Source organism: Calidris pugnax, unplaced genomic scaffold (assembly GCF_001431845.1).
Source record: "Calidris pugnax isolate Ruff unplaced genomic scaffold, ASM143184v1 scaffold44, whole genome shotgun sequence".
In the NCBI taxonomy this organism is placed as follows: Eukaryota; Metazoa; Chordata; class Aves; order Charadriiformes; family Scolopacidae; genus Calidris; species Calidris pugnax.
Window position 1 is genome coordinate 3667850 of NW_015094506.1, and position 13079 is coordinate 3680928.

At 55.5% G+C, this 13079-nt stretch overlaps 1 protein-coding gene across 1 annotated transcript; it reads right to left on the bottom strand.

Annotated features, from left to right (window-relative positions):
* Window positions 1-333: 333 nt before the first annotated feature.
* BAIAP2L2 (BAI1-associated protein 2-like 2) lies at window positions 334-12343 on the bottom strand. Its single transcript, XM_014963498.1, has 14 exons — window positions 12023-12343; window positions 11032-11107; window positions 10635-10721; window positions 9477-9538; window positions 8821-8892; window positions 8072-8188; window positions 7521-7667; window positions 6888-7040; window positions 6533-6662; window positions 5349-5574; window positions 4349-4420; window positions 3810-3993; window positions 1911-1951; window positions 334-1096 (listed from the first exon to the last, which is right to left on the bottom strand). The coding sequence occupies exons 1-14, from the start codon at window positions 12059-12061 to the stop codon at window positions 1021-1023; spliced, it is 1482 nt and encodes a 493-aa protein (XP_014818984.1). The 5' UTR covers window positions 12062-12343; the 3' UTR covers window positions 334-1020.
* Between the last annotated feature and the right edge of the window lie 736 nt (window positions 12344-13079).

Sequence of the window (13079 nt, forward strand, 5' to 3'; positions counted from 1 at the left end):
AGATGGCCACCAGGTCTTGTCCTCCAGGGCCACATGGCGGCCAGGAAGTGTGGGCTTGCTGCCCTCCAGTGGCAGGACAGCTGGGGGGAGCCAGGGGTGGGTGGCGGTGGGTTGTGCAGCTCTCCCAGTGCCCACCATGTCTGCCCTGGCCACCTGGGTTGGAGATTGCCCGAGCACTGCAGGGTTCAACACAGGTGGCCATCCATCATGGCCCCAGTTCTGGCGGGGACCCCACGTCTCTGTGTCCTCTGACTGAGGTGATGTCCCGGCCGCTGGGACAGCTATGGAAGCGACATTCTCCATTTTATTTAAAAAAAAAACCACAACCAAATCTTTTCCACGGGACAATAGGCGAAGGAGTAGGGCAGGGGCTCTGGGCACTATCACCTGCCCCAGGGCTGCCAAAGAAGGGAAGGAGCCACGGTGGGAGCGAGAAGGGGCAGATGTGGCTACAGACACAGCTGCCAAAGGGGCCAAGAGCTGCCACTCTACAGACCCAGGCAGCTGGACCATGTCGCTGGAAGACCTTCTTGTGGCCTTCTCCCTTTAGGGTTCAATTTTTGGTACTGAAGGGACTGTTCGGCGAGTGTCCTTCTCTGGCCACAGCAGGGCTAGCAAAGCTTGGCCTTCCTCGTCCTGCTAGCGCTGCCCCATGCCACAGATGATCTTACCCATCCTCTGCACCTCCCAGACCCACAGCATCACTTCTCCCAGCCCACCATCACCAATGGACTTCTCCCGCAGGTACCTGAGCAGACTTCTCAGGTACAGGAACCCCCTCATGGGGCGAGGGGAAGAGGGCAATATCCAAAAAAGAGCATCAGGGGTCTTTGCCACTGGCCAAAGCACACCAGACAGCCAGGTGAGATGGGTCCCCGTGTCCCGGAGGGAAAAGAGGGGAAGAGAAAGGTCACTCCGTGAGTGGTAGCACAAGGTTGCTGCCCAGCTGGGGGGTCGCAGCCCGTCGCTTGTATGCCTCCCCCTTCCCTGCTGAAATTCTCCATCATCTACAGCCCCATTTCATCGGATGATGGGTGCCGAGCGGTCGTTGGTGACTGTAGGACGCAGCTTGACCGTGGCAAAGGGGTTGGTACCTCTGGAAGGGGAAAGGAAACAGGCAACCATCAGGAGATCTGCAAAGACCACGCAGGCGTCCTGCTGACCGAGCAAAGGCTGTTTAGTCCTGCCAAACAGCCACCGCCATGCCAAGGAGAAGAGCGTGGTAAAGCTGGCTGTTGAGTATGTTTTCTCCCTCCTTAACACACCCTGCTGCAGGTTGCCATGTGGTTCCCCCCTTGGGCTCTCCCCAGGGCTTCCCACGCTCCCTCTTCCATAGGATGAAGAAGGGTCACAAGCATAATGCTGTCCTTTGTGGCAGCGCTCTACACTTGTGGCCCCTGACCCTCCAAGCAAGGAGTCAGGGAGCAGGAGGAGGCCACAGCACCTTGCCAGAAACATGGATACACCAGCCCAGCTGCATGGGGAAGGAAAGCAGGGATTTATGGCAAGTCTCATCTCCACAGACCTGACTCATCAAAGCTAAAAGCCACATCCTTTACACCTCAGCGCTTTCCAGGCAGGCAGAGCTGCACAAATCATGTAGCTCCACACTCAGGCTGCAAGCTGTTATTGTGGCTCTTCCAAGATGGATTAGAAGGAGCACGCAGGTCTGGCCATCTGCTCAGGGTGCTCAGGCCCTACCTTGTATTACCAGAGGGAGGAGAGAGCCTGCCCAGTCAGCCAGCGTGGCCCACTTCTGTGGGCCCACCACCGGTCTTGGAAGGTGGGTTGTGCATTGATTTCCTCCAGACACTTCCCTGTTCCTCCCACATTTGATAATCCAAAAGATTAGGTAATAATAGTATTGTAATAATGCCACCCTCCCCCCAATTATTCAAAGCCTCACTCACCGTGGGAAGAGTTCAGGAGGCTGATCAGATGCTCCCGATTTCTGCAGTGAAAATAAAGGCAGCAGTGAGTGATCTGGGGTGGGGAATGGTGAGACAAAAGCGGGGCAGGAAACACCGCACACACAGAGGAAGATTTCACAAAACATTTAAATGAGTTAGGAGCCCAAGTCCTGTTAACGAGGCTCCTACTCCTTATTCATTCAAAGTTTGCATAATCCCACAAATTCACCCCTCCAGGTAACGCTCTGATTCCTGTGGTGGGGGTTGTCCCTACACCACAGGTTGCCTGTTCCCCTGGGACACCTCCCTTTGTCTTGGGGAAGAAAGGAGAGGCCTCAGATCCCCAAAGTGTCACGTGTGAAGAGCACAGCAAACAGTGACAGTCTGAGCTACATTTCACCCTACCAGCACAGCCAGAGATGCCCCCTCATGTTGCCCACACATCCCGGCAAAGAGTTTATCATCAGTGCCCTCACATGCTTCCTGCATCCATGGGGAACTCAAGAGCTGCCTCTACCTATCTTACACCACATACTGCTTAAAAGTGGACCAGCCTGATGGAAAGAGATGGACCTAGGCCCTGTGACCCTTATTCCTGGCTAGTAGGTAGTGAAGGATTAGTGACAACTGGCCTGCTAAAGTATGCCACTTTCTGTAGCTGGTGTCAGACAAGAAAGCCACATGTGGCTATCTGTATTCCAGTTAGGAAGTCAAACAGACACCATTTGCTCCTGGCTCAACTAAAGGATATCTTGGGCAGAAGTTTAGAGCAAGGCTGAGTCATTCCAAACTTCTAATGAGGCTCAATCGCTCCGCCATGGTACTCCAAAAGCTCCACACACTTCATTGCTCAATCCCAGGTCTAGCACTACACCCTAGCCCTGGGACTGGATGGAAACCAGTGACCCAGAGGGGGCAATAGGCTGCAGAGCCCGTTCCCCTCTGTATTGTGCAGCCCGAGGCTCCCTGAAACCACAGAGCAGGACATGAAAAGAAAGAAAGGAAAAAAAAAAAAGAGTAATTAAATGGGCATTTTTCAGTCCTTTGAGCCATCCAGTTGCATGCAACCTCACACCGGCCTGGAACCAGTGACCAGAGATGAGGTTTTCCAGGCTCCTATGAGACTGAGCAAGTAACACCCCAAGGGCAGCACCATTTTCCCCCTCCCAAGTCCTCAGCTTCAACTGTCTTTAGCTTTATTTTTGTCCTCACTAGTCAATTCTCCACATCTGGATGCAGTGACAAGTGGAGGGTTTCCTTCTCAGTCCCACCCATCCATAAGCCATGGGTGGGACACTATTTGTTGTAAGGCTTTCCAAAATGTTTGTGCCCTCAGCCTTTGCCCCTAGCTTTTCCCCTACCTCAGCTGTGACTTTAACCAAACCCTTGCTTGAATTTAGAAGAGGAGCCCTATAAAACTCCTCTCTATTCTCTGAAGGGAGAAGGATGGCATCTCTGTTAGCTGGTCACCCACTCCCAGCCCAGCCTGATCACTCCATGGTCCTACTATTAGCAGAAAGAGGTGCTGCCCTTGAGCCACCAGAAATCAGGCTGGGAGGTCATGGAGAAAAGAACTGAACTGAAGGGTCCCTGGTGAGCAAAAAGAGAGAGAAATGACAAGGGCAGTGGCAGAAAAGCAGTCCCTCGAGGGAGGAAAGCCAGGGACTGCGGATCTGCACACACAAGGCTGCCTGGCAGGGGCCACCAGGACATGGTGGCATGGGAACAGACTGGGTGAGTGCTAACAAGACCCCTTAGGTCAGGAAAGGAGGACGTCACACACCAACATCTGGAAGCTGTTTTTCTTTGTCAGCAGGCCAATGCAGAAAAGGTGTGCCTCGGATGATGAAAGTCAGACATAACCCACTCCATGCACAGACACACTCCTCTTGCACTCACCTTGGAGCCAGAACTGACTGAGGTGGCCACCCCACTCTGGTGACTGCTGGCACCCATCGAGAGGGGAGGTGGGGTCGGCACACGGGGCTGGGCAGGTGCAGAAGGCCAGTAATTGCTAGAGGAAGGAGCGCTGGGACGGTCCAGGATGTCATCCATACTGTGACTGCTTCGCAGCGGGAAGGACCTGAGCAAGAGGAGAAGACAGTGGGGTGAAAGTCAAGGAGCAAATAACAGGGGGCAGCACAGGTGCTATCCACAACATGCATAGAGACATGTATCAACAACATGCCACCGGAGCAAATGCACATGGCTTGGACTGGCCCAGTCACAAGCGCCTTTGAGAAGATATTGCACGTGTTAGGGGAGCCATCTAGGGTAAGCCTGAGAGATCTCAGGGCATGGCGAGGCTCTCAGCAGACATTCCAGCATGGGAGCACTGCAGCTTTCCATGGTGAACAACCCAAACAGGCACCCCACTGGTGTTAGTGACCTGCAAGGAGCCACTCCACCTGCTGCCTGGCCATTTGCTCTCCTGTTACCTGGTGACCAGCTCTTCCATCTCCCTCGCACCCTCCAGAGGCTTGACATAAGCTTCGGGGAACCACCCGCATCTAAGGCACAGAAGTAGAGACGAATGAGCTCCAGGCAACCACGGTTTGTGGTTCTTCAGATCCAGCTGCCCAGCGCTCCTGATCTACACCCATCCCACACATCAACCAAGCCGCCGCCGCCGCCTCATGCGACAGGGTTTCTGCCCATCTTTCACCCCCAGCTGGGACACGGGCTTATTGCGAGGCAGTCCTTGAGCTCGGGGCAGGACTCGTTTATCTCAGAGCCCGTGCAAAACCCCTGTTCCTGAGAATAACGCTTGTGCAATCCAGGAAGAGACGCCCTGACTGAGCCTGATGGCCAAGGCCAGCACACAAGGAAGCTGTGGAAATCCCTTTCTTCTTGGGGAGGAGCAGCTCCACCCCAGAAATCCCCCCCAGAAGAAAGACACTGCTCTTGCTCATCCAGCACCTGAGTGTGTGAGCTTCCCTGCAGAGCACGGTGCGGGGATGCCATGTTTGCTTTCCAAATAGGTGTTGGCCAGCAGCGTGGTGGGGAGTAATTCAGTAAGCGCTGGGTGCAGCAGTTTCCATGCCCTGTCCGTGCCGGAGGGTGCGGCGGCAGTTGCAGTGTGAGTTGAGAAATGCCAGACCTCTCAGGTAACTCCAGCAGTTCACGGCCCCGAGCTGGGTCCCATGACAGGAGTCACCCAGTCGTGCAAGTTGGGAGAGGGTTCACTGCATCCCTGGCTCTTCCAACCCCGGAGCCTCCCTCAGGCAGCTAATCCACGCTCACCCTGCCCCACCACATCTCCTCAGCTTGGAGAGTCCCCACGTGACACGGCGATGTCCCCCCAAGAGGGTGGGTGAGACCAAGTTGCACTGACCACACCAACAGGGGATCGAGGAGATAATTTCAGGCTTAAGCCTCCCAGCTCCGGACCCGAACGACCTTGCCCCCAGGCCAATTTACAGCACCCATGTCACGTACGTGGATGAGCCCTCCAGCTTGCCATACAGCCAGCCGTTCTGCGCGTCTGGCTTCAGCACCGTGATGACATCCCCAGGGTCAAACCGCAGCAGGGTCCGGTTGTTGCCCGTCATGTGGGCCGCGATAGCCTGCACTCTCGCCGTGCCGCTCCTCCTCCTGCCTTCGCTGCTGCTGCTGGCCTCACCGAAGGAACCCGACCGGGAGATACGGCTGGTGGGGAGCAAACCTGCAGGGAGGCATCAGAGGGGTCTGGCTGGAGCCCGGCATCCTCCTGCAAGACCTATGCTGCCTTGAAAGGACTGGTGCTTCCCCAGTCAAGTAATTATCCTAGAGGAGTAGATGGCCTTTCTCTGCAGGCAGAGAGCAGGGCATAGCATAACATTCATCTTGCAGGAGAAAATCGACTCAAGCTGAAACCACCTGCTTTGCACTATGTCCTCTTTGGCCAGATGTAGCCATGGGGCACAGGCACTGCCCACTAGATGCCTGGCTGATGTCCCCTTTCCCAACTGTGCTAGAGCAACAGAATTACAGAATCGTAGAATGGTTTAGGTTGGGAGGGACCTTAAAGATCATCTTGTTCCAACCCCCCTGCCGTGGGCAGGGACACCACCCACTAGACCAGGTTGCTCAAATTCAAAAAGTTGGGTCGTTTTCCTCTCTCCCTGCCCCCGTTTTTTTTTTTTAAAAAAAGCTTTTTTTAAAAGCTTTTTTTTTTAAGCTTTATAAGCTTCGAACTTTTTTTTAAGCTGAAATTTTTCAGGAAGGAAAAACAGGTGAAGCATGAGGTAACTGGCTGGGTTCTGTAGGGCAGGGTAATATTTAAATTGGTAGAGCAAGGGAAAATGCATTACCAAAATGGGAATTCCAGTAAGAACCGGCCCTCATGGTTCAAGAAGCCTTTCAAAATTGCACACCTGTGGGGTTCCCCTCCTCATACAGCCAACCAGGAAACCTGGCATTGTCCAGGATGGACCCTGCTCGGAAGGTTGCACTCACCCTCTGCTAAATTCAGCCTTGCCCTTCCCAGCTCCCACGTGCATTGTCCTCTTATCATGCACAGGGATGGGGCTGAGGACGGGTGGTCTGATAGAGCTGTGGTCCCTCCCCAAACCCAGCTCTGTTCCCAGAGAGGCCCAACCACTCTGTCTCTCCCCAGTGTTTCTCCTAGACATGGGTCATACTGGCTGATGGTGTCCTCTGCAGCGGCCGCCTGGGGGACTCTGGTTGAGGAGACGGTCTCATTTCTGGAGGCTCCAGAGGGAAGATGCTGGATCTACTCCCAGTCATGGAAGAACCAAGGGGTCTTTGGGCCTGTTGGAAAGAAAGGAGGCTAAGTCCACAGGTGGGAGATGCTCTGAGAAATACCCAGTCCCTTTCAGAAAACCAGACCCAGCACATTCCTCCATTGCAACCCACATACACACTTCCCTTCATCTTGGCCAGGAAAGGACACAGCAAATACCAAGGACTGCAGCTTGAAAGGGGCAGCTGCAGCCTCACTACCTCTAAGGCAGAGGCTGTCCATGGGCTCCTCACCATCTCGAGGTGGGTGGGGGTCATCCGGCCCGACAGATACCCCTGGCTGTGGGAGGTCATGAGAAGACCCTGTGGGTGGCTGTTTGAGGGGTTGCGACTGGCCTCCAGCTGCTCCTTCCACTGCGGTGCCTTGGTCTGGATCATGCCCCGAGCCTGGAGAGAGAGGGGAGAAGAAGGGGTGACAGACAGGGCAGAACAACGACAGAGGGAGCCGAGTGCTGCCACAAGCATTAGGTTAGAGACCAGGTCCTCCCCCAATTATGTGTGTGGGAATGGCTAAACAGAGCCCCACAGGAGTGAGTTTCTAGAATGGCACCCTCCAGCAGATACCCCGTGGTCCCAATGACCCTGTCTTAAAACACCTACATCACCCTTCCCTTTCCCATCGGCCACACACCCAGCTAACACCCTGTCAGCACCATCCTCACCCCTGACCGTGCCCTCCCAGCCTCATACAGTCAGCTTGGACCCCACAGCAAGAAAGGAAATAGAGTTTTCTGCGCAGTCGACACACAGATGCTGACTTCACCCAAGGAGAAGCTCAGCCCTGGCTCCCTCCTGCCTGCATGCCCCCTGCTCCAAGCCATGCTGCCGGCTCCCCCAGCTCTGCTCCCCGGCACGCCAGGACCATACCCTGCTGTAAAACTGGAGGAGGGTGTTGTAGAGCATCTGGTGCTTTTCAGCCAGGAAGCGGTAGCGGCGTTTCTCCTCCAGCTCAGCCTCCCTCTGGCTCTCAGAGACAAACGTCTGCATCTCCGAGCGCAGTCGCATCACGTTCTCCTGGGCCACAGGGGAAAGAGGGAGGGAAGGGATCAGCGTAAATCCACCGGAGCGTGCCCACACACGGCAAGGGAAGGGTTGAAATAGGTTGTCGTATCTGCCAGCTTCCCAGTCCACTCGCACCGGGGCAGCACAGAGGAGCTAGAGCAGAGTGCCAGGGTTTAAGTCCTTGCACGCTGAGGCTTGCTAAATGAGGAAAGGGCTTGGCAGGAGCGAGTACCACAGGTCAGTAGCACCCTGTAGAAAAGGAGGTTCCTCCTTTCCAGATAAGCCTGCTGCCTTTTGAACATCGAGGTCAATGCCTTGGCTTTTAAATAAGGACAAGGTTGCTCAGAAACCAGCCCTGGCTCCAGAGAAATAATCCGGTTCTTTTTCCAACTCCCCTTCTTGCAATCACTGCTCACCTTCATCTCCCGGACATTTTTATCACGGGCTCTCTCCATTCTCCACAGGTCTGCCATGCACTTATCCAGGTTGGTGGCTCTGCGCTGGTACTCCAGCTCATACTGCTTCTGGCTTTCCTGCCAGGAACAAACCAGGCTGGGTGAGGAACCAGAGACCCAGCCACACTGCGATGCAGCAAGAGTCTTGCTCCGGTGGGTGGTTGAGCATCTGAGTCTCTCGGAAATTAGGCTTTACCTGGACCTCTTATAAAAGGTCTTTCTTTACCTTTCTCTTCATTTTGAAGGGTCCCAGAGGGCTAATGAGCCTCAGGATCTCAGGAGCAAGAACTGGTGCCAAGCTCCCCCTGCACTGGCAGCAAGCCCCCAGGGCCTCTGTCTCCCTCCATGACACTACCCACCAGCATGGCCAGCTAGACCACAATGGCACAGGACCCACACCTACTCAGAGGCTGTGGTTAGGGAAAGCTGGGAACTCTGCCTTTGGGACGCCAAGTCTCAGCCCTGTTGAAGCATTTGGCAAGTCCCATTGCACAAAGGAGAACAGTTGCCTGCTCTCCTTAGCCCTCCACCATCAGCCAAAATAGGGGCTGGGGGGGTGTTGGTCCATGACAGAAGAAGAAGAAAATCCCCCCTCTAACTCCTGCTGAGCAAAGCCAAGGAAACACCTCAAGTGCTCAAGCAGAAGCCTTTGGGTAGAAAGGAGGGGGAAACAAGGAGGGCTGAGGAGGATAAGGAAGTTCATCACTCACACTAATGAATTGCACATCCATTTTGGAGTTCTTCTCCATGTGCTGCAGCAGGTCCACATGGAAGGTCTGAGCCTGGAAGAGGCAAAGGAGCCATCACCCTCAGCCCTTCACCGTATGGAGCGAAAGGGCAGCTCTCAAAACCCACAGAGCTAGTGACTCCTTTGCCATCTGGACCCCATACAGAAGCCAGAAATGGGCACATGAGGACTACCATGGAGCAGCCCTGCAGCCTGGGGGTGGGCACTCAGCACCCACCCAACGATTAACCCCCGAGCTTCGGCACAGGCACAGACAGCAGTATCCAGAAGGGTTAGCATCCCCTCCACTCCTGTCCCACCACTGCCACCCAGGGAAAGAGAGGACAGCCTCGCCACATCTTCAGAGTCCACTGCATTGCACAGTCTACTGTACACGTGCCACCACCCTTGCAGAGGGGTGGTGACAGTCCACCAACTGCACCGAACATTGAACAATAGCCAGGCTCTGGGCATGCCAGCTCTGTCACAGGCAGCAGGGACAGCAGGGGGGCAGGGACCTGCCAGCAGGCATGGCAGAGGGCGGGAGATGGGGCAAATTGGGCCAAGTGCCAGCATGCCGTGGTTAAGGAAGTCCCATTTTCCCTGACCTGCACCAGCCCCCCTGGGAAGACCACTCACCACGACTTCCAGATCAGAGCTCAGGACTCTCTGTGTGTTGGACATCTGCATCAGAATTTCACCTGCAGGGAAAGAGACAGGAGAGGGTAGAAAAACCCCACGGCCATTTCCTTGCCCCCGAGGAGGCACACGACTCAGGCTGATGATATATGGGTGTGAAAGTCCACCAGATATCGCACCGCAATGCTCTCTGCACCCTGAGAGAGGCTGGTAGCCTTGCTCCCCAGGGCTCAGCTCCACCATCACCCCCCAGGCGCTGCCAACACAGGATTTCTCCAGCCCATGGAGCTGCCAGACCAGCGCTCTGCTACAGCCCCAGGTGCCAGCAGGCAGCTTTGTCTCTGCCATGGGCTCCGGGCGGTGGGTTTCTGTTCTGCCACAGCCCCTACAAGCCCCATTTCCACTCCTAATGTCACCCCAGCTACAGTGCATGGTTCTGGCTGTCCTACAGGAAAGCAGCTACAGCACCCGCTGCCAACACTCAGTGGGGTCCCACTTCACCGGTGTTGGCAGTATGAAACCATGAAGGGAAGAGACCGATGACAGGGAGCAGAAGAGTGAGCTGGGCGGTGCAGACGGTGGTAGGACTCTGCAGAAGGGACACGTCTGCTGGAAGTTTTTTACTTAAATGCTAAGTATCAGAGCAGTTCCCTGAGCATACTTGCAGCCACCAGCACTAGGCTGCAGAATTATTTGAGCTGCGGAGTGTAAGCCCCTCAGCTCCGAACTGCCGTTTCAGCTGGCTGTGGGCTCAGGGAGACAACACCCCATCAGCTGCTGTCAGTCCATGCTCTTTAACTTTTCCCTCACACCTGCAAGGAGGAGCAAAATGGTTCCTCCAAGATGAAAACTTCAAATCTCAGGGCGGAATGCCTTCAGCAAGGACTGGTTTCCCTGAGAGGTCCATTGCAGGAGCTGGGCTCACTCATTGATCTCAGAGAGATGCAGGGGAGAGTGTTGGGGCCTTGGGGGATATTCAAGGATGCACAATAAATTTGACTCTTACTGCCTGGAGAGGGCCTGGTGCTGTAAGACATCATTTAAAGGAGCTGTTTCCTTCCCCCGGTGCCTGGAAAGAGACTAGCTAAGGGGGAAGGCCAAAAAAACCATAACTGTGGCTCATCAGAGGATGGAGGATGGTGAGTGGGAGAGCCTTACCCAGCATGCGTGAGGTGGAGCTCTGCAGCGCTTGCTCCCCAATCTTCTCAATTGCCTTAAAATACACTTCAGCCGCTTTGGACAATGCTGTGAGGAGAGGAGAGGAGAGGAGGGGAGGTAAGGACCTGGCCTGCGTCCCACCATCACCAGCCCCAGAAAGCAGCAGACAGGACAGCCACCCTCTGGCACCCCACCTATAGGAAAGGGCACCCTCTTTCTCCTCAACTGTGCCAAATAACAGCAGTGGGTCCTGGAGCAGGACAAGAGTGCCCAAAAGCAGCTCAGGACATGTTAGAGGAGGGGACCAGCAGCCTTGTCCTGGGTGAGGGCACAGAGGATACCCAGGACAGACACAGGAGCACAGTCTGGTGCCCGTGCCATGTGGGACCCCACTCACCATGAAAGGCACGCAGGTAGTTGTTTCCCAGGTACACCAGGTTCTCCAGCGCGGGGTTGAACTGCTCCAGGATACTCTGTGGCCAGGGCAGAAGCAGGTTAACGCCAGTCTTCCCTGTGCCCCAGAGACCTCAGCAGGTCGATGCCTTCACACTGCGGTTTGGCTGGGTTCAGCAGGGACCCAGAGAGTTCCCCCAGCCACGACGTCGTGCACAAAGTCAGCTCCCTCCATCGGAGGGAACTGCAGAGGAGCAGTGCCAGAGGGCAAGGTAGCTCCCTGGAAAGCCAAGCAGGTCGCCTGAAGATGGCTGTCTCCTGAGGCCCCACACCCACTGCAAACAGGGGGGTAACTGCAAGGGCATCTGAGCAGCCTTTTCCCTCATCCCTGAGCTGGTTGGGGTGAGGGCCACTGCTTATTATCCAGGTATGAACACGACTTTGTCCTGGCCAGGCTGTGGTGCGCTGCCAGACTCGGCAGCTTAGAGAAGGGATGGACTGCTTCAGACCAGCCTCCCCGCTCTCACCTGCTGTAGGTATCAAAGGTGTTCATTGCCTACAGCAGAGCAGAGCAGAGGGTAGAGAGCAGCAATTCCCTTTTCTCCCAGCCCTCGCCACCCTGGTGCAGCGCTGATGAGCATAGGGAAGTGTTCGTGAGATCAGACCGCGCTCTCCAGCAAAGGGGAAAAGAGCTGACACAGCTCCAGCTTCCTACCAGCAACGAAGGCTTGTCAGCCTTCATAAACATGTTTCGTTCAAACCATCCTGGTCGCCCAGCTCCTTCCCAGATCTGCCTTAAGACCCGCACCACCCTCCCCTTCTGCCAGCTCTCAAACACCGCTCAGGTCCTACAGGAGCTGCTGCAGTTCAGCCTGGGGAGGGATCCAGCCCTCGGCTGTCTGCCCTTCAAGGGAGCCTTTGGCAGAAAAGAGTTCTCCTCCCACCCACACATCCCCCCCAGGCAAACAGAAGCAGCCTCTGGTGTCAGCACTCACCTTATAGATGGAGATGGTGGATCTGTAGGACGGCTCCATCTCCAGAGCTTTTCCCCTCTCCCACGGAGAAGCAAGGAGCAAAGGGGAGCACAAAGTGCTATATGAGGTGACCTGGAGGACCCTGCTTCTGCAGAACTGGCTGGGTGGAAAGAGCCTTGTCGCTGGCAAGGTTGGACAGCAGGAAGACACAGACGTGGTACAAAGGGAATGGAGCACTGCTGGAGTTTAATAATTCACCAGCCAAGAGGCTGGAACTTGATCTCTGGAAGTAACCGGACTCTGGGAAGAGAGGAATCCTGCAACAGCCAGCAAGGGCATGTGACCGCCTCCTTGAATTATTGATTGCCAGCTCGGTACCCAGCTCGCCCTGCCCCGACACCTGCGGAGCCAGCCACCTGCCAGAGCCACCGCCTTATGGCCCGCTGCCTCCTCACGGCCGCCGCTGGGAGGTGGCTGGCTCAGCCTCACGGCGCTGGCACAGCATCTTCAGGTCCCTCACACCACCAGGCCAGTCGGGAGATCCCTATCAGCTTGTGATCACAGGCAGCAAATAACTTGGGGGGGGGGGAAACGAACTTAAGGAAAGCTCAAAACGGGTTTCACCCCTTCCCTGCCCACTATTCCCCCACGCCAGGACTCAGCGCTGCGGCTCTTGGCCACCCTCCTGGTCTCAATGTGACCCCCCAACAGCAGGCACAGGCTTGTGCCTGAACCCTCCAGCTCTCCCAGCCTGTGGGCAAGGAGCCCGAGCACAGCGTTGCTCTGGGAAGTCCCTGCAGAGGGTACAGGCTTATAGAGAGAAGGGGAGAATGCAACCCACCCTGGGGCAAAAAGCAGAAGGGGGTTCATGTTCTCTCCATCCCGAGACATTGGGGAGGAGGGGGGGGATGATTTTCCACAGGAAGGTAAGCCCCTCCATTACGTAGGAAAAAGAAAACCTTTACCCCACAATAAAAGGCCCCTTAATTCTACAATCTCATTTGTGAAAGTGAAGATCAGAAGGCAGATAATCAGTTTTTAGCCCTATTCAGGACTCAGCACCCACACTCCTGCCAGG